Source organism: Sus scrofa, chromosome 7 (genome assembly GCF_054392235.1).
Source record: "Sus scrofa isolate SSC_HxYL_T2T_F1_AM1 chromosome 7, Sscrofa_HxYL_maternal_Yorkshire_Landrace_v2.0, whole genome shotgun sequence".
NCBI classification, from domain to species: domain Eukaryota; kingdom Metazoa; phylum Chordata; class Mammalia; order Artiodactyla; family Suidae; genus Sus; species Sus scrofa.
Window position 1 is genome coordinate 26,957,712 of NC_139389.1, and position 20,420 is coordinate 26,978,131.

Consider the following 20,420-nt stretch of genomic DNA (forward strand, 5'->3'; position numbering starts at 1 on the left):
CCCTTTCCTCATGGCCAATGTTGCTCGGTGCCACTAAGGTCCAGTGTTCGGTAAGTAGACTGTGGGCTGGGCCTCAGTCTCAACGCATCCCCTTTTCTGGCTGCTCTTGCACAGTGAACAACCTGCCCAACTGTAAATGGAGGCCCCAGAGGGATGAAGATTGGTTGGGAAGGTTTCATGCAGGAAACTGGGACGTGAGCTGGGCTTAAATTGATGTGAAGGGTTTGGAGAAGCTGCAGGAAGAGGTAAGAGAGCTTGTTGGCTGGAAAGTGTCAGAGCAGAGCCAGGAGCAATGAAGGGGATGGAAAAGGTGCAAATCACCGGGCCCCTGGCTCCAATATTTTAAAGAAGGCAAAATTAGGTAAGATCAATTATTCCAAAAATTATTGAGCACCTGCCATATGCAAGGAACTAAGCTGAATAGGCCATGAGGCAGGGGAATAATATAAGCGCTAACATTGTGCATTGGTTTCTAATTTATAAAGCACATCCTTTTCCAGCCATGACCTGTGATCCAATTTCCTGGAGGCTGAGGTTGTGGCTTCTCAGAACATGAAGCTCCAAATCTCAGAATTAAGACCATAAATCCAGATCTTTGGGGTAGACCAGAATTCTTTCTATTCTAGCCATTAATTCTTCCTTTTATATATTTATTATTTATTTATGTATTTATTGGCTGCCCCATGACATATGGAGTTCGCCAGCCAGGCCAGGATCCAAGCCACTGTTGCGACTTACATTTAAGAACACAGGATCTTTAACCCACTGTGCAGGGCTGGGGATCGAACCTGCATCTCAGCGCTCCAGAGATGCCACCAATCCCGTTGCACCACAGTGGGAACTCACTTCCTCATCTTTAAATTTAAGTGATTATTCAAGTAGATGATACCATTACTTGGTTCCAAATTTAAAAGGTACAATGTGAACAGAGGGAAAAGGCCCCTCCCACCCCAGTTCTCCAGCTGCCCAGACATTTAATTGCAGTGCCATTTTAACATGCATTTTTTTCCTGTGACAGAGCTCAGCATGTTTTCATATGTTTTGGAAATATTTTTTCGTATAAAGCATTTGTTAATTTCCCCTGTTCAGTTTCCTGCTTGGTAGTTAATACATATATTCTTAATTTATAAGATCTTTCTATGCATTAGAGAAATTAGCCCTTTGATTTGATGGTAGTTGTAAATATGTTTTCTTTTCACAGTTTCATTTGGTCATAGGTCTCTTGACATTGCTTTTACAGTTTCCCACCCCACCCCCATGCAGATTTTTTTTTTTTTTTTTTTTTTTTTACTTTTTGGTTGCCCCGTGGCATATGGAGTTCAGATCCTAGTAGTTGTGACCTACTTCAAAATGCCAGATCATTTAACCCACTGTGCCGTGGCTGGAGATCGAACCTGTGTCCTGGTGCTGCAGAGATGCCACTGATCCCATTGCACCACAGGGGAGATTCCTGGATCTCTTGAAATGTGGTTGAATTTATCTGTCTATCCTTTTATGGTTTCTGCGTTTGAATCATTCTTCAGTTAGTGTTAACTTTAAGACAGTGGATCCTTGCCTTCAAGTTGCTCAATAAGTCAGTGGGAAAATCAAGAAAAATATGTGAATAACTAAAGTAGAAATGATCATATGGTCAATAGTCTAGATGGTAAAAAGTGCTATTTCTTCATCTGTTTATCCAAAATCCAGTTATCAATCCATTCACCCATCCATTTATTAAGACGTTACTGAATTCTTTTTAAGGGCAAGGAAAGGCATTGAAGAGACAACATTTTTTAATTTTGTTTTGTGTTTGTTTTGTTTTCTTTTTAGGGCCATACCCATGGCATATGGAAGTTCTCAAGCTAGGGGTCGAATCAGAGCTGCAGCTGCCAGCCTACACCACAGCCATGGCAACACTGGATCTGAGCCTCATCTTCCACCTACACCACCGCTTGCGGCAATGATGGATCCTTAACCCACTGAGCAAGGCCAGGGATTGAATCCGCATCCTCAAGGATGCTAGTCAGTTTCTTAACCTGCAGAGTCACAACAGGAACTCCAAGACAACATTTTTGTGGTGAGGCAGTGTGTGGGCTGGGATGACAGACATCCAGCTCTGAATCCCCATTCTCTGCTCACCCCTCTGTGGCCTTGGTCAGGTGACTTAATCTTTCTACATCTTTGTTTCTCTTAGTTTCTCATGAGCGATAACAAATGTGGAATGTAGAAAGGTTGAGGATTAGAGATTAATGAACAGATAAGATAGTAAGAAGCATAGGAAGAGGAGTTCCCTGGTGACTAGCTGTTGAGGAACCAGCTTTGTCACTGATGTGGCTTGGGTTCAATCTGCCAAAATATTTTTTTTAATATATATATATATATTTTTTTTTCTTTTTGTCTTTTCTAGGGCCGCTCCCTTGGCATATGGAGGTTCCCAGGCTAGGGGTCAGATCGGAGCTGTAGCCATCGGCCTACACCACAGCTACAGCAATGTGAGATCTGAGCCACGTCTGCGACCTACACCACAGCTCACGGCAACACCAGATCCTTAACCCACTGAGCGAGGCCAGGGATCGAACCCACAACCTCATGGTTCCTAGTTGGATTCGTTAACCACGGAGCCACGATAGGAACTCTGCCTTGGCCAAAATAAAGAAATAAAAACAAAAAAAGCTCAGGGAGAGATCTGAGAGATGAGACCAATGCCTGGATCTGTGATTTCAGGTGACGAAGTCTGTTCCGACAAGGACCAGAGAATGGTCGCTGGGGCAGGTGGCCAAGGTAAAGGCCACCGGATGTGAGCCAGCCAAGGAGCTGAAGGGCCTCGGCGCTGATGGTCACCTACAGCATCTTTGAAATCCAAGAATGATGGCAGGAGAGTGGAGCAGGGAAAAGCCCGTGAGCCTTGTCCACAGGGCCCAATGACTCGTCCGCAATGAATCAATGGCACTGGCTCTGTGGAGGACAGCCAGGAAGAAGGGGACTGGACCCCAGAGCTCCACACACAGGGGTTGGTATCTGGCTCTGGGGCTGTCGTGCTCAGGAGGTGGTGTATGGTGTGAGGGAGGTGCCCCCCCCCCACACCCATGCCCTGAGATTCGAGGGAGCCATCGCCTATGAGAAGAAAGCCAAGGAGCTTTGACTTCGGGGAAAGTGATTTTATCATAGCGACCCCACAGCAGCCAGCGGCCAGATGGGTTAAGGAAGGATCCTATGGAGTAAGATTTGAACAAGAATGTGGGACCTTTCAATCAAGCCCCAACTGGCAGCTTTCATGAGCGATTGCCCCTGTGGGCTCCACCAGCTCCAGCGCTGAGACCAGCCTGACTGGAGGGAAACTGGAAGACAGTGGGTGGGTCCTTGGTGTTCCAGTATCATGAGCAGATGTCGTGGTTCTGTGGTACCTGGGTCCCAAGGCGGGGCTGGGGCTCTGGGATATCTCTGTCCTGTACGTGGACTCTCACTTCATGTCAGATTTACATCGGAGGCACCAAGACTTTCCTCCTCCCCACGTGCAAACAAGCCACACCCTTCACCAACCAAAGTCCATCTCACCTGCCAGCTACCTTAGAGCAGTCATGCAGCCACAGAGAGGATGGACCCTGTCATGTCTGCCCCATTTCCCCTCATATCTCACATGTGAGCGTAAATAACCTGCATGGTTGAAAAAGAACCATTCCCCAGCTGACCATCCCTTTAGATCCGGAGCCCGAGAAAAAGACCTGACGTCGTAGCAGGAGAAACCGAGGTAGGATACCAAGAGAGCTTTTCTGGAAGTGCACTAGACGAGAGGCTTGGGGGTGACAGAGGAGAGTTGAATGCTCAGTGTTTAAGGGAAGTGGTTGGGGGGTTACTTCCTTTTTTGGTCATCTTTGGAGATGGCTTGAAAGGAAGGGAAAAGGCCTCTGGACTGCCCCATGCCCTGTTCTCTTTCTCTTTCATTTCGGAATCTGTGTAACCGTGGAAGGATGACCTTTGGGACAATGAACAGGCCCCGGAGATGCTGATGCAAAGGGCCGGGTAGTCATTGACAGCGGTAGCCAGATTCTTAGACAGTGACTGCGAGCCTTTGGGTATCGGGGTGGGAGAGGACCTGCCAGATTCTCTCAACCGAGGGCAAATCAGAGAAGACGTTCAATTTTGAAGTTTGTGAGGCTCTGGCTTCTGACCAGCAGGACCCTCTGGCCTTTTAACTTTGAGTGTGAAGATATTCCCCGCCAGCTCTGGAGAGGAAAATAGAAATAAGTTTTGGATCACCTGCTTCCTCCAGGTGTATGGAAACCAAAGGCCAACTTCAAGTTTCGTGAAGACCAAGAAAAGCGGAGGGTGCAGGTCGAAGCTGATGCTTTATTTCTGAAACTCGTGGCAGAATGGTGGTTTCTGTGGTCCGGGCTACCGCTCTATTGATGGAGAACGGACAGCTGCCTCAAGTTCAAGGGCTGAGTCATGTCCTCTAAGCTGCTCCGGGGCTGCCTCCTTCCAGCTGGGCCATCTTATCTGGACTGTCGAGGGTGGCAGGCTCTCCAGAGTGCTGGCGGGAAAGGGGGCCCTCTGGGCTGGAGGCTGGCAGGGTCGGGGAAAGGCCATGATCCCTTTGCGGGAGGACAGCCGGGAAGAGGGCCTCTGCCCCATCTGCCAGGAGGGCCTCAAGGAGGCGGTGAGCACTGACTGCGGACACCTCTTCTGCCGAGTGTGCCTGGCCCAGCACCTGGGGAAGGCCTCGGCCTCCGGGGTCCTCAGCTGCCCCCTCTGCCGGAAGCCCTGTTCTGAGGGGGTCCTGGGGGCCGGCTATACCTGCCACAGCCACCAGAAGAAGGTGTGCTGGTTCTGTGAGGAGAGCAGACTTCTCCTGTGTGTGGAGTGCCGGGGGTCCCCTGAGCACAGTTCTCACTGTGAACTGGCCATTGAAAACGCCATCAGCCACTACAAGGTAAGGCGGGGTCACTGCAGCTATCCCCCTGGCACTACCTCCCTGAGTTACCCCCACCCGCCCCCGGTCTCATGCCTGGCATCTCACAGAGGCTCCGTAACTGACACTTGGTCTCTTCTGCCTCGTCTTATTTTGGACTCTTGTCTTTGCTTTTCTGTGCGTATCTTGCTACTGATGTTCAAGTTTCAGTGCATTGAGATGAGTCTGAGAGGAGATGCTGTCACCGTGATGTCCGGTTCCCAGGAATCGTGAGCCCCTCTCACTTGGCTCATCCGTAGCATGAAGGAATTGGGCTAAATAACAACACCCCTTTAGGACTAAGACTGCATGACTCCCCTGGTTGATGGCGCTAGGAAACTGGCTAGAAATGTGGTCAGGTTTTACATATGCTAACAATTACCCTGCAAATATGTTGAAACCTGGCAACTAGTACATGATTCTATCTTTTCCTTCTCTCTCTATCTTTTCTTCTTTTCCATGGTGACAATTTTTATACTTTTTTTTAATCATAAAATGGTACATTCAGACAACATGATTAAGGTATAAAGTCAAAACTAACAATCTTTTTTTCCCCACTTTCACCCATTCTCAGTCCTCAGAGGTAACCATTATTAGATTTTTGTGGATCATTCTTCCAGAAAACTGTGTGTGTGTGCGTGTGTGTGAATGCACTTTCTAAACACACACACATGCACACACACGGATTCTCTCTCTGTTTTTTTTGTAGCTCATTCTTATCATAAAAAAAGCTTGGCCATTACCCCATTTTCCCATCAGTACATATAGGTCTTATTTATTCTTTTCAACAACCCCATGGTGCTTGATGCTATGAAGGTACCATAAGTTGGCAGGTATTGAGTTATTTCCAGTTTATTTTTTTCTTTTTCTTTTCCTTTTTTTTTTTTTTGCTTTTTAGGGCTGCACCTGCGGCATATGGAGGTTTCCAGGCTAGAAGTCAAATGGGAGCTACAGCTGCCAGCCTGCGCCACAGCCACAGCCACGCCAGATCCAAGCTACGTCTGTAACCTACACCACAGCTTATGGCAATGCCAGATCCTTAACCCACTGAGTGAGGCCAGGGACCGAACCCACAACCTCATGGTTCCTAGTCGGATTCATTTCCGCTGAGCCACAATGGGAGCTCCTCCAGTCAACTTTGTTTTGAGATCACATGGAATGTCACAATGAGTATCCTTCCACATATATTTTGGAAGACTTAGAATGTCAAGATATACTTAAGTGAAAGAATAAGGTAACTTCCAAGTTAGGATCAATTTTTCCTATCTGCATTTACTGAATAATCCATGGCTCCCTCGCTGATTTGAATGTCGACTTCATAATTCACCATGGATACATGTAGACTTACATATTTCCTGGACTTTCTATTCTGTTCTATTCTTGTCTGTTCTGCTTGTGTGTCAATCCATTTTAAACACAAACTTAGCAATGTGCTTTAATGTCAGGTAGGTCTTAGAACCCTCAAAATACTCTTATTTTTCAGAGTATTTCAGATATGTTTAGTTTGCCAATTAGCTTTAGTATTTTTAAACCAAATCTTCCCACTTCCCCATTCCCAATTTAGTTAGTATTTGGTTGGATGGAATATTGACATATTTTTACTGTGGTGTCTTTCTAGCCAATCATGAAGGATGAATCTCTAGTCTTCTTTTAGATATGTGACTTTTTTTTGAAAATGTTATGATACAGGATGAGAAAGTGGGGAGTCCAGATTGGGGGTGACTATGGAAAAGTAGAGAAATAATTCAGAAAACCAAAGTTCTCTCGTTCCAACATCATTTCCTTTAAGTTCAGGTACCCAGGAGAGGGGACCCCTCTGCTAATGGGTCACTAAATAGATGAAAAAGTCCATTCACTCAATCAATGGTTTATTCAGGTCTGTGCTTGGTGTAGGATTAGTGCTAGGGACTGTAGGAAGTACAGAGATAATTCATAGCTTTTGTCCTCAGGACTACCTTTAAATTATGACATGACACCTAAAATAAAAAATAATAACATTTGTTTATTTAAGTAAGACTTAAGTTCAGAGTTCCCGTTGTGGCGCATTGGAAACGAATCCGACTAGGAACCATGAGGTTGCAGGTTCTATCCCTGGCCTCCCTCAGTGGGTTAAGGATCCGGCATTGCCATGAGCTGTGGTGTAGGTTGCAGATGTGGGTTAGACCTGGCGTTGATGTGGCTCTGGCCAGCAACAACAGCTCTGATTAGACTCCTAGCCTGGGAACCTCCATATGCCGTGAGTGCGGCCCTAAAAAGACAAAAGAAAAAAGACAAAAAAAAAAAAAAAAAAGAAAGAAAGAAAGACTCAAGTTCCTGAGTGTGTTAAGAACCACAATATACCCTAGGATTACAATGGTGAACAAGTTAGATGCCATCCTTACTGCCAGGGACTTTGCAGTTTAGCAAGAAAGACAAGAAATCTAACAAACTATGGAGTTCCTGTCGTGGCTCAATGGTTAACGAATCCGACTAGGAACCATGAGGTTGCAGGTTCGGTCCCTGGCCTTGCTCAGGGGGTTAACGACCCGGCGTTGCCATGAGCCTTGGTGTAGGTCGCAGACACGGCTCAGATCCCGAGTTGCTGTGGCTGTGGCTTAGGCCAGCGGCTACAGCTCCGATTCGACCCCTAGCCTGGAAACCTCCATATGCCGCTGGAGTGGCCCAAGAAAAATGGCAAAAAGACAAAAAAAAAAAAAAAGGAAATCAAACAAATGAAAGTCTTTTATGGACTGGGAAGAAAACCAATAAGAGTCTGAGAGCAATGGGTGACCCATGTTACTGCAGTCACTGAGGGCCTCATAGATGAGGTGTTGAGACAGGAAAAAAGAGAAGGCAGGGGTTCCCATTGTGACTCAGTGGGTTAAGGACCCAATGTAATCTCCATGAGGATGTGGGTTTGAACCCTGGCCTTGATCAGTGAGTTAAGGATCCTGGGATCCAGTGTTGCCATGAGCCGTGGTATAGGTCACAGACGCTGCTCGGATCTGGCATTGCTGTGGCTGTGGTGTAGGCCGGCAGCTACAGCTCCTATTTGACCCCTAGCCTGGGAACCTCCATATGCCGTGAGTGCGGCCCTAAAAAGAAAAAAAAAAAAAGTGATGGTAGAGGAGTTCCCACTGTAACTCAGCAGGTTAAGAATCTGATTAGTATCCATGAGGATGCAGGTTCAATCCCTGGCCTTGCTCAGCATGTTAAGGATCCCTTGTTGTCCGAGCTAGGTTACAGATGAGGCTCAGATCCCTCATTGCTGTGACTGTGGCGTATGTAGGCTGACACCTGTAGGTCCGATTTGACCCCTAGTCTGGGAACTTCCATATGCCTTGGATTTGGCCTTAAAAGGGAAAAAAACCTTTTTTTTTAATGATGAGAGAGTGCATTGAATGATGCCAAGCCATCCAGTAAGATGGCAGTGGTGAAGTGGATGCTGGGCTGGGAGGAGGCGCAGGGCTTCCGCCCTAACAGTAGGGAATATTGGCAGGGAGCTTTGCATTTTGGGAGGTGGCTTGAGTGTTTGGGTTTGTTTCCTCAATAATATGTGAGGAATGAAGATGAGCAGTGTGGGACTGTGAAAGGTTTCAAGAGAGAGGAGAAACTGTGGTAAAGTTTGGGGGCAAAAACCTATGGGCAGGCAGCATGGAGCACCAATCTGGTTTTGTAACTAGAGATTTAGTGAGTTTCAAGAGGCTGCCTGAAGACAGCCAAGGGCAAGATGACAGTAGAGTTTATCCAAGGATAAGGAGTTGATTAAAATGTAGTGGAATGTAAGGCAAGGGCGTTGAAGGTATTTCAAAAGGACTGATTACAATGGAAGACCCTGTGTGTCTGTAGGTGGTGCTAGCTTAGCTTTGAAATAAAGATTTCTTCTGATTACTCACCATTTCTCTTTCGTGAATCAAATTTTGTAAGTTAAATATTGTAAATTATAAATATTGTAAACCATGTCCTTTTAAAAGGAATTAGGTATTGCCTGACTTCATTCTAGAAAGACTGAAAAACTTGCAGAGCTACAAGGTTTATTTTGTACATCTGTTCCTTACTGCCCAACCCATGTTGGTGTCAATTATTTTACTGTATTTTGATTGGCATTCTAAATGTGTAAGAGTGACTAAGATGTCTTACTTTGCTTGGCTATGAATGCTGGTGGTGAGGCTTTTATCCTTACGGAGATTTTCAACATTTTCCCCTAGAATCAGGGCATAAATTTTACATAAATGCATCAAAGTAGTTTAACTTTTGGATGATAAGCTATATTAATTATGTTTCATCTTCATTTTTCTTACTCTGTTCTCTCTTTCTCTCTCTCTTTCTTTCTTTGTCTTTTTTAGGGCTGCACATGCAGCATATGGAAGTTCCCAGGCTAGGGGTCCAATTGGAGCCACAGCTGCCGGCCTGCACCACAGCCACAGCAACGCCAGATCCAAGCTTCGTCTGCAACCTACACCACAGCTCACGGCAACTCCAGATCCTTTAACCCATTGGACAAAGCCAAGGGATTGCACCCTCATCCTCATGGATGTTAGTCAGGTTCATTACTGCTAAGCGGTGCCGGGAATTCCTTTAGTTGACTTTAAACTCTTCGTTAAGTTGTAAACTACTCCAAAAGATAGGACTATGACATTTTGAACTGGGTCTTAAGATAGATATGATTTTGCCAGGCAGAAATAGATAGCCTTTCTGGCAGAGGGAAATAAAAGAAAAACCACAAAGAGGTGTGGCTGCATGGGGTGTGTTCAGGAACCACCAGCAATTCTGTTCGGCTAGTGTGGAGAGCGGGGAGGGAGACAGACAGGTGATGCTGGACAAGCGGATGGGGTTAGGTCCTAGAGGGCCTTGGCTATTGGGTTGAGGAGCTTGGGCTTGTCTTTGGTAATGAGAAGCCCTTTTGAAGACAAAAGTAATACAGGTGAAGATAAGATACGACTGAGACGTCAAGCTGGATGACAGGCAGAAGAGAATGGTCAGTCCAAGGACAGAGATGCAGAGGTCAGGCGTAGTGGATTGCAGAAGAGGGTGGGGAAGAGGATGATAAATTCGATTTCTCCATCCTGAGTCTGAGCGGCCAGTAGGGCAGGACGAGATAATTAGCCCTCAGCTGAAAATGGGATTGGCCCTTAGGACAAAGATCTGGTTTGGCATTCTGATAAGATCTGAAGCCTGAAGTTAAGGACACAGTCTGGCGATAGAAAAGGTTTAAGGAAATGACCTTAGCAAAGTCGAGGAAGAACAGGGGCTGGGAGGTGGGGAGAATCACATCAGAGAGGAGGAGGCCTGAGAGGAAGGCACCTCTGGATTTCCCTCCTGGAGATCACTGGTGACCTCGGAAAGAGCAGTTGCAAAAGAGTGATGAGAAGCAAAAGCAGGTGGCTGAGGAGCAAGGGGGCCATGAGGACGTGAAGACAGAAAGAACTGACTGCTCCTTCAAGAGATGTAATTGTGGGAGTTCCAGTCATGGCTCAGTGGTTCAAGAACCTGACTAGCATCCATGAGGACACAGGTTCGATCCCTGGCCTTACTCAGTGGGTTAAGGTTCCAGCGTTGCTATGAGCTGTGGTGTAGGTGAAGGATGTGGCTCGGATCCCGTGTTGCTGTGGCTGTGGCACAGGCTGGTGGCTACGGTTCCCATTGGACCTCTAGCCTGGGAACCTCCACGTGCTAGAAAAACACAAACAAACAAACAAACAAAGAGATGTAATTGTGAGTTCTTGTCGTGGCTCAGCAGGTTATGAACCCAACTAGTATCCATGAGGATGCAGGTTCAATCCCTGGCCTCCCTTCCTCAGTGGGTTAAGGATCCAGTGTGGCTGTGGTGTAGGCTGCCAGCTGCAGTGCCGATTTGACCCCTAGCCTGGGAACTTCCATATGATGCAAGTGTAGCTCTAAAAACCAGAAAACAAAAAGAGTGAGAGAGAGATGTATTGTCAGAACAGAGAAGACTGAAGGGGAGGCAAGGTGAAGGTTGTGTGCTGGTTCGAGCTTTGTGCGACCTGAACTTTCCCGCTTCCACAAACAACCCTCCACCCCATCCGGGCCTCCACCTTCACCACCCAGGCCCGAGTGAAATTTACAGCACCCATTCACTTCCTCCCCCTCCTATGACTGTTTTATTCCTTTCCTGCTGGGAAATGCCTGCACGTAACACCCAGTAACGTGACACATTTTTTCATAATTGTCAAGTGACATCATTGTCTCCTCTGCTCACTGGAGCTTTCTGTCTGCCTGAGTGTCCTTGCTGGTCTCGCGCCCACTGCCCCTTGACCTTGGTGCATCCTCTCAATCTCAGGGCCAGAAAGAAGTTCTAGAGTCGATTCCTGCAACCTCAGCCTCTCTAGCCGTACATCTCCAGTGACAGGGGACTCTTTTTTCCCCAAAGCAATACATTTTAGAGGTTTATACGAGGAAATGAGGCAAAGTGACAAAAACAAGAAATATTCCCCATAAACAGCTACCACCAAGAACAAAATCCCACCCCAATTTTTTTGAGCTGAGATGAGAAATTTTAACTTAATGAAACACACACTCTTCAGTTAAGAGCACGCTTCTTTTTTTTTTAATCTATTGTCTTTTGTCTTTTTTCCACAGCATATGGAAGTCCCCAGGCTAAGGGTTGAATTGGATCTACAGCTGCCAGCCTACACCAAAGCCACAGCAGTGCAGGATCCAAGCTGTGTCTGTGACTTACACCACAGCTCATGGCAATGCCAGATCCTTAACCCACTGAGTGGGGCCAGGAATTGAACCTGCGTCCTCATGGATAATAGTTGGGTTTGTTAACCATTGAGCCATGACAGGAACTCTAAGAGCACACTCTTATCTTTAGTCCACAAATCCCTTTTTTTGCTTTGTTTGTTCCATTTAATCACCCCTCTGCCCTCACCCATGGGCAACCCCTTAAAGTATACTTTTTGTATTTTTATTTGTAGACAGTTTGGTGAAACACTCTGTGCTATGGAGCTCCCGTTGTGGCTCAGTGGTAACGAACTTGAGTAGGACTATCCCTGGTCTCGCTCAGTGGGTTGGGGATCCAGGGTTGTCTTGGCTGTGGTGTAGGCCGGCAGCTGCAGCTCTGATTCGACCACTAGCCTGGGAACCTCCATATGCTGTGGGTATGGCCCCCCCCAAAACAAAACAAAACAAAAAAACCATGGTGCTGCACAGTGTCCTTGTAGCTTGAATTAACACAGTCACATTATGGGCCTCATCCTATTTCTTTCTTTTCCCTCTCCCGTTTTTGAGGTCAGGGCATGTTTTGTGGGTCACGTAGTCCATGGGTTCTGACAGCTGCATCATAGTCCACAGGGGGCACCTGCCTCATTTTACTCAACCACTTTTTTTTTAGAAACCGAAATCACTTGTTATATCCTTAGCTTCCAGGACACAGTGACCCCTTGAGACTTAGGGAGTTCCTGCTGTGGCGCAGTGAGTTAATAATCCGACTTATCTCTGTGGCATTGCTGGTCCAATCCCTAGCCCTGGTGTAGTAAGTTAAGGATCTGGCGTTGCTGCAGCGGTGATGTAGGTCACAGGTGCAGCTTGGATTCGATCCCTGGCCTGGGAACTTCCGTATGCTGCGGGTGTGCCCGAAAAAAAAAAAAAAAAAGATTTATAGAGAGGTCCTCTGAGTTTGCCTCTAATAGAAGGCTCTTGTCCATCCCGGTGGCGGGGGTCGGGGCGGGGGGTGCCTCACCGTGGGCAGGCGGTGTGGGAGCTGCTGGGGAGTGGTACCAGAGGCCTTGCATCTCCTCTGTAAGTCAGTTCTCTCTAGACTGGCTGCACTTGTTGATGAGAAGTAAGAATTGCCAGCGATCAGCATGCCACTTTTAGATGTCAGGAGAAAAACACCCTGAAGTCAAGCAGGAAAGGTTCTGTTACTCCCTTATTTTTGTGTAGGGAAGTCTTTTAAAAAAACTTTACCTGTTGCTTTTTGCCATCATGGTCCATTAAATAAACTCTGGTGCTCCTCCCCCAAGCATGATGCCTGGAAGGCTCCCTCTTTTTAGGCAGAATCCTGGGGTCAGGACCGCCCCCCTCAGCACCCCCCCCACATCTGACGGTAGGGGTGTCTGTCTCTCTAGGAACGACTCAACCGCAGAATCAGGAAGCTGAAGAAGGATGCCTGTGAGCTCCAGCGGCTCAGGGCTCAGGAGGAGAGACTGCAGACCGCGCAGGTGGGCTTTGCAGAGTCCCAGGAAGAATTTGAGGTCCCTCCAAATGTCTGTCTGTCTGTCTGCAGCAGTCTGCTGCAGCCAGTGGGGGGTGGGAGGGGTGGCAAGCCCTCTGACCTTCCTGTGGTTTATATGTTCACTGAAAGCTGATCCTGCTCCACCTGGTTTACGGTGAGGATTAAAGGTGACAAGCTGTCCATCAATTGAAAACGACCACCCAGAAATTCCCTTTGTGGCTCAGCGGGTATTAAAGGTGACAAGCTGTCCATCAATTGAAAACGACCACCCAGAAATTCCCTTTGTGGCTCAGCGGGTTAAGACCCGACTAGTGTCCATGAAGGTGCAGGTTCGATCCCTGGCCTTGCTCAGTGGGTTAAGGATCTGGCGTTGCCATGAGCTGTGGTGTAGGTTGAAGACGTGGCTCGGATCCCGTGTTGCTGTGGCCGTGGTGTAGGCTGGCAGCTGTACCTCTGATTTGACCCCTTGCCTGGGAACTTCCGTATGCCACGGGTGTGGCCCTAAAAAGAAAAAAAAATTACCACACAAACCATAGGGCTCCTTCTCGGCCTTGGACCATCTATCTTTCTGTCCCTCTTGCTCACTTAAGTGTGAGGTGGCCCTTTACCCTGTGACCTGAAGGGGATGAAAAGGCAGTGGGAGGATGTAGCCGGAGCAGGGGTGGTGGGGGTGCCAACTGTGTGTGACGTGGCATCTGTGGATGTTCCCAAGGATGAGAGGTGTGGAGGGGAGGGGCCCTGCATTTTTTGAGGAATGCTGCCCCAGTAATACCTGCGACATGCAGAGGCAACGACACTCGGGGAGAAGGGCAGAGGAGCCAGCATTCTCACTCAGCATGTTCAGATGCTAAAGGCCAGGAGGGAGCCATCTGACAGTGACTCTTAGGGCGTCCCCTTTCTGTAGTTTCAGACAGACTGTGGGACCCACAGGCTGGAGGCTGGGCTGGAGAGACAGCTGGATGCCCTCGCCCGGCAGGGGCCAGGCCACCTGGAGGACGTGCCGGCAGAGGTGTCCAGACTTCTTGGCATCTCCAGGGCAATAACATATCTCAGCAACCTGGTAACTGATCTGGAGACAGTGGCCAAGAAACTGGATGTCAACATGCTGAAGGTGCATACCCCCAAGGCCTGGGCTTCTCCCCAGGTTGCAGGCAGCCTACCTGCAGCCTCCCTCCGGGAGGTGTAACAAGGAGAGGCTTCTCCGTGACATGGGTGGTGACCTCTTCGAGGCTGCCCAATTCTGCTGAGCAGGGTATGCAGAAGGAATGCGGTCCCCTCCAGTTCTCAAGGTGACAGCTGGGATCGGCATCCGCTAGTGTGTTGGGGAGGGAACCTGGCAGGCACAGGAACCTGAGAACAAATTGTGACTCACTCTCTTTCTCTCTCCTAGAGTGCCAGCGATTTATTGAACAGGTATGTGGCGTCCCATCTCTCTTCCCCCATGTGTTCACACATACACACCCACACAAACATAGACGCACATCTAGGCTTTGTCAAGGTCAAGGAGCCAGCAGCAGAGTCAACAGAATATACTAAAGGATTTTTTTGTTTCTAGGAGTGCTCCCGAGCAGCTAGAATACTTAAAGAAAAGAACCAGCGAAACACTTCTCCTTCCATCCTCGGCAGCTCTGACCCATTCCTCCCGGGGTCCCCTCATCTCAGACTCACCTCAGCCTCCTGGCTCTCCTTCCTCCAACCTGCCCAGCCTCCCACCAGGTCAGCCTGGTGCACCTGCAGGCCTTCTGTCTCCTGAACACGGCCCCCTTTCCTCATCTCACAGCTGTGACGTGACACCCGACCCTCTGACACCTGGACAATTGTGATCGTCTCTTTCCAGAGCCAGGCTCATCCCGTGGCCCCCACTTTAGAAGTCAAGATCCAAGAACCCTATTTCACGTGTGAACTAATGATAGCACCCATCTCTCGCAACTTCATATTAAAATGGGAGTGCCCAGAGAGTTCCCGTTGTGGCCCAGAATGATAAGAACCTGACATGGTGTCTGTGAGGGTTTGAACCCTGACCTCCCTCAGTGGGATAAGAATCTGCAGTTGGCACAGGCTGGGGCATAGGTTGAAGATGTGGCTTGGATCTGGCTTTGCTGTGTCTGTGGTGTAGGCTGGCAGCTGTACCTCTGATTCACCCACTACCCTGGGAACTTCCATGTGCTGTAGGTGCAGCCATAAAAATAAAAATAAATAAATAAAAAATAAAATTGCGTTTTTAAAAATGGGAGTGCCCAGGAGCCTGGATGGCACACACTCAGCAGTGGTGAGGCCACTTCTGCCTACAGAGCTGGCACATCTGTTGGGAGGAATGTTTCTTTGGCGCTCCTGTAGCACCTGTTGTCTGGACCACTCACCTGGTATTTATTCATTGTGTGGGTGGTGGACAGACCCTAGGGTCACACCCTATCATCCTCCGCTCGCGGTGTTCCTGCCCTTGTGTGATCCCCTCTGAGTATGAGCAGAACTTGTGATTCATTTCTAGTCATTGGAATATGGTGACAGGGATGGGATGTTCCTTCACTGACTGTGTTGCACTGGGTAGGATTCCTCCTTGCTGACCGACTCACTGTCGCTGGATTGATGAAGTGAGTGGCCCTATGGCCAGAAGGAAGCTTCTAGGAGCTAAGAGAGGCTTCCAGCCTCCAGCCAACAAGAAGCAGGGGCCCTCAGTCTTGCAGCTGCAAGAAAATTCTACCAACAGCCTAAGGGAACATGGAAGTGGATTTTCTTCCCCAGTCCAGCCTCTGATGAGAAGTCAGCCCAGCTTGACTTGATTGTAGCCCTGTGAGACCCTAAGCAGAGAACCCAAATTTCTGACCCACAGAAACTGTGAGGCAATAAATGTCATAGAAACTTTGATATAATAAATGTGTTGTTTTAATGACACTAATTCATTTTTTATGCAGCAATGAGTAATGCATTTGTAGATTAATTATTTGTGCAAATCACTTCTTTGGGTGAATATGGACAGTACTTTGTCTCTGTGCTCCCAGGATTTAGGACAGTTCTTGGTTCATAGTTGGTGTTAAGTGAAGTTTATTACGTGGATACACAAATGAATTAATTAGAAAGTATAAGGATAAGGGCCCTTCTTGATGCTCCAGATTGAACGAAGGGGGCCTTTAATTAGTATTTATTGAGCCCTTGCAGAAATAGTCAACACTATACTTGGCACTGAAGAATATAAAGAATAAAACATGGCTACAAGGAGGTGGTGCATTGTGATGTAAAGAGTAAAAATTCATGAGTCAGACTTGAGTTCGGTCCCAGTCCTGACACCTAATATCTCTGTAACGCTGTGCAAGTTACATGGCCTTTCTACTCAGTACTCAGCACTATTCCCTCTAAGATGAGGATAATGGTATCCATGGCCTGGGATTGTTGTAAGAATTCCATGTTACCAACAACACCTGCTGCCGTGCCTAACACTGCAAACATTCAAATGTGTTAATTCCATCTTCTTGTTCTACTTCTCCATCCAGAAGATTCTAATCTAGCTGTGGAATCAGAACAAACACATATGGAATAACAAGAGTGTGTGCGGCAGGTTACATTAAGTGTCACAGTTGCTAAGTGCAGCAGGGATTCAGAGTAGAGATGTGAGTGAGGCTGCCAAAGTCAGAGTTGGCTTCATGGGTGTGGGATTGGACAGGCAGGAAAGAAAATTGAGGGCATCCAAGGTCAGGCTAACTCCACAGACGAAAGCATGGAGGCAGGAAAAAGCCACAGCACATTTGCAGGAGGACTGGAAGACAGACTCAGTTAGTCTGGAATATTCGGGAACAGAGGTGACCAGAAGTCAAGCAGCAGGTTAGATGAGTGACACTAAGACATAGGCAGCCATCAGAGGCTTTTGAGTTGGGCGTGAAGGGAACAGAGGTGTTTCAGGAAAACCAGTCTGGATTGGTGGTGACTGCTGGATTGGGGGCAGGGAGGGGGGGTTTAGGGAGGAAGAGGGGGGTTTAGGGAGGAGGAGGGGGGTTTAGGGAGGCGGAGGGAGAAAGAGCCTAGTGTGGGTGTTCAGAAAGAGCCTAGTTACTAGACAGGAAGATGCACATCTGAGAGAAACATGAGACCCCCAAGTCTAACAGCAAGACATTAGCCAAGGAAAGAGCATCCCTGGAGGTGACAGCTACTGACTCCCATGTCCCAGCTGGGATTAATGTCACACGGAGAAGTTGTCCAGGAGTGAGAGGAGACTGACAGGTTCCAAGGGTCTCTCTCCACTGGAGAGAGTCAGTTACCCTGCCTGTCCTCTTCTGATGCGACTGCAGGCCATTGGGCCAGGTGGGGGTCTGACCAGCTGGCAGTTGGCTAACGGAGCCTATAAGGTGGGCTTCGGAGAAAGAGTGCATCAAAGAGGGACAAAGATAATTGACATCAGGTTTTCTAGGAAAGTAAAAGTGGATCTGTGAACAGCAGAAATTGGCACTGTGTTGTAAATAAACTATAATTTTAAAAAAGTGGAGAAAAAAATGTACATCTGTGATGAATACGCCTTTATTTATTTATTTATTTATTTATTGTCTTTTTAGGGCTGCACCAGTGGCACATGGAAGTTCCCAGGCTGGGGGTCTAATCGGAGCTGTAGCTGCCAGCCTATGCCACAGCCACAGCAACACCAGATCTGAGCCGTGTCTGCGATCTACACCACAGCTCACGGCAGTGCCGGATCCTCAACCCACTGAGCAAGGTCAGGGATGGAACCCGCCACCTCATGGTTCCCAGTCGGATTCGTTTCCACTGCGCCACGATGAGAACTCCTGAACATATCTTTAATTGGCAGGAAGAGCAGCAGCAGAAGGCATCAGAGCCACACATGTGGCCATGTGCAGACACATGTTCGACTCCATGGAATCTGGACTATGTCACGGAATGGCCACAGGCTAATCCAGTCTCTAAGCTGCCTTGGACCACAAGCCCCCTTCCCACAGTTCTTGGATGTACAGAGGCAGTAGTACTATGGCCATGAGCAAAGACCTAGGAGCCAAACCATCTGTTTAAAGGCTAGTGTTTAATGTGTGTTATTGCTGTGCTATTTACTATCTGCTGATGTGGGACCAGTTACCCAACCTATGTTGTCTCAGTTTTCTCATGTATGAAATGGGGCTATTAATAATAGTACCTACCTCATAGGGTTGTTGTGAGGATTAAATGAGTTAATATATTAAAAATATTTATTACAGTGACTGGCCAGAGTGAGCTCTATGTGTCTTTTTTACTATGACTCTCAATATTATCATCACTTGCTTTTATTTTTACTTTTTTTTTAGGGCTGAACCCACAGCTTATGGAAGTTCCCCAACTAGGGGTCAAATCGGAGCTACAGCCACCAGCCTATGCCACAGCCACAGCAATGCAGAATCTGACCCAAGTCTGCAACCTACAACACAGCTCCTCATGGATCCTGGTCGAGTTCGTTAATTGCTGAGCTACGAAGGGAATTTCCTACTCATATTTTAGACTCAACCTTTCCAGAAAGCCATCCCCATCTCAACTCATGCCTCCAAGATGGGTCAAGCACCCCCACCCCGCCTGGCTTCCCTAGTACCCAGGTCAGACCCCTATCATAGCACCCATCACACTGTGCTGTCATTTACCCTTTATGCCTCTGTCTCATCTCATGAACTCCTTCAGATACAGGACAAGTTTTTAATTATTTTTCTTGTCATATCACCAGTGGCTACCACGTTGCTTTGTTCATAATTAGCATACCATGTACTTAAGGATATGAGTAAATGAACTCTAACATTTGAAGAGAAAACACAGGTGAAGAGAGCTGAGATGACTAGTTTAAGATCATATAATTACTTGACTATGAAGCTGGGTCTAGAACCCAGGTCTTCTGGCTCCAAATCCGGTATTTCTTCCTCTCCACAGCTACTGCTGGGATGGTGGTGAGGAAAGCCAGCACTGGTCTGAGTCCCATCCACTGGGCATTGAGGAAAAGTCTTGATCAGCCGATTGAAGGCCATTCCACCTTGTCCCTTGCCAAAGTCCTGACTCTTATCATACCATAAAGCAGTAATTATTATTCCAAATCTTTCAAGTAACCCAGCCAGGGTCAAGTCCATACAGTGTTCTCTTGGAGCCCTTCGCTCAGGGGAAGTAGCTGCATCCTTTCAGGAGCTCAGGGAAAACTTGGACCCTCGGCCCCAGAGCCCAAAGAAGGGAAAGACCTTCTGGGTGAAGGAGGCAGTGAAGGTGTAGATAGGCTCCTGCGTGACAGCGTTGACAAAGGTCACCCAGCCCACCTCATAGTCGATGGACACCCGCACCTGCCGGGGATGTTCCTCCAGGGCCAGGCGTGTGGGGAAGGAGCCCAGGGCAGAGACGAAACCCCAGGCCAGCCTCACTGCCCACACCCCCTCCTCAGGCCGCATGCGCAGCTCCCCCTTCCGCCGGATGTCCTGGCTGACCACGCCCACAGTGCAGCTGCCCCCGTGAGCCAAGTCCACGCTCACCACCCATGTGTGTCGCCCCTCTGTGAAGCCACTGTGGGCTAGGACGCAGGTGGCCCGGTCAAAGCGCTGAGGGTTGTCTGGCGAGTTCTGCCATTTGTAGGAGAACCGAGCCTGCTGGTTGTCCTCAGACAAGAGGAGCTTGGGGTGGGACGTCTGGGGGTCTAGAGAAATGTGAGCTGTGGGGAAAACCAAAAGGGACACTGATGTCAGCAGACATGCTATCACTTTCAAGAAAGGCCTAAAAATTCCCCTTGGCACCCGTCTATTAGCGTTTTTACCAACAACACATATAGTGCCTATAAAGAGTATGACTGGGAACTTGTTAGAAATGGACTCTTGGAGGAGTTCCCGTTGTGGCTCAGTGGTTAACGAATCCGACTAGGAACCATGAGGTTGCAGGTTCGATCCCTGGCCTTGCTCAGTGGATTAAGGATCTAACGTTGCTGTGAGCTGTGGTGTAGGCTGCAGATGGGGCTTGGATCCTGTGTTGCTGTGGCTCTGACGTAGGCCGGCAGCTACAGCTCTGATTAGACCCCTAGCCTGGGAACCTCCATATGCCACAGGAGCGGCCCAAGAAATGGCAAAAAAACAAAAAAACAAAACAAAAAAAGAAACGGACTCTTGGAGTTCCCCCTGTGGTTCAGCATTGATGAATCTAACCAGAGGTAACAAACGCAACTAGTATCAATGAGAATGCAGGTTCGACTCCTGGTCCTGCTTAGTTGGTTAAGGATCCAGGGTTGACTGAGCTGTGGTGTAGGTTGCAGACATGGCTCAGATCCCACATTGCTGTGGCTTGGCTTAGGCCAGGGCTATTGCTCTGATTCGACCCCTAACCTGGGAA

General features: G+C 48.0%; 2 protein-coding genes across 15 annotated transcripts in view; one reads left to right on the forward strand and one right to left on the reverse strand.

Annotated features, from left to right (window-relative positions):
* TRIM40 (tripartite motif containing 40) lies at nt 1–18,301 on the forward strand. 3 transcript variants are annotated; one of them, NM_001160087.1, is given in 6 exon segments: nt 3,646–3,727; nt 4,250–4,909; nt 13,000–13,092; nt 14,011–14,217; nt 14,497–14,519; nt 14,662–15,981. In NM_001160087.1, coding segments are annotated over 5 exon segments (936 nt in total). In that variant the 5' UTR covers nt 3,646–3,727; nt 4,250–4,564; the 3' UTR covers nt 14,930–15,981.
* Nucleotides 17,597–20,420, reverse strand: part of TRIM10 (tripartite motif containing 10) — a 15,755-nt gene continuing 12,931 nt past the window's right edge. For 8 of the 12 annotated variants that reach the window (XM_084965928.1, XM_084965921.1, XM_013977547.3 and 5 more), the window contains one exon: nt 17,597–19,752. In XM_084965928.1, coding sequence (XP_084822054.1) covers nt 19,235–19,752 — 518 coding nt within the window. In that variant the 3' untranslated portion in view covers nt 17,597–19,234. Of the gene's footprint in view, nt 20,350–20,420 lie in introns of all 12 variants that reach the window. The other 4 variants (XR_014808842.1, XR_014808841.1, XR_014808840.1 and 1 more) reach the window with 4 other exon arrangements.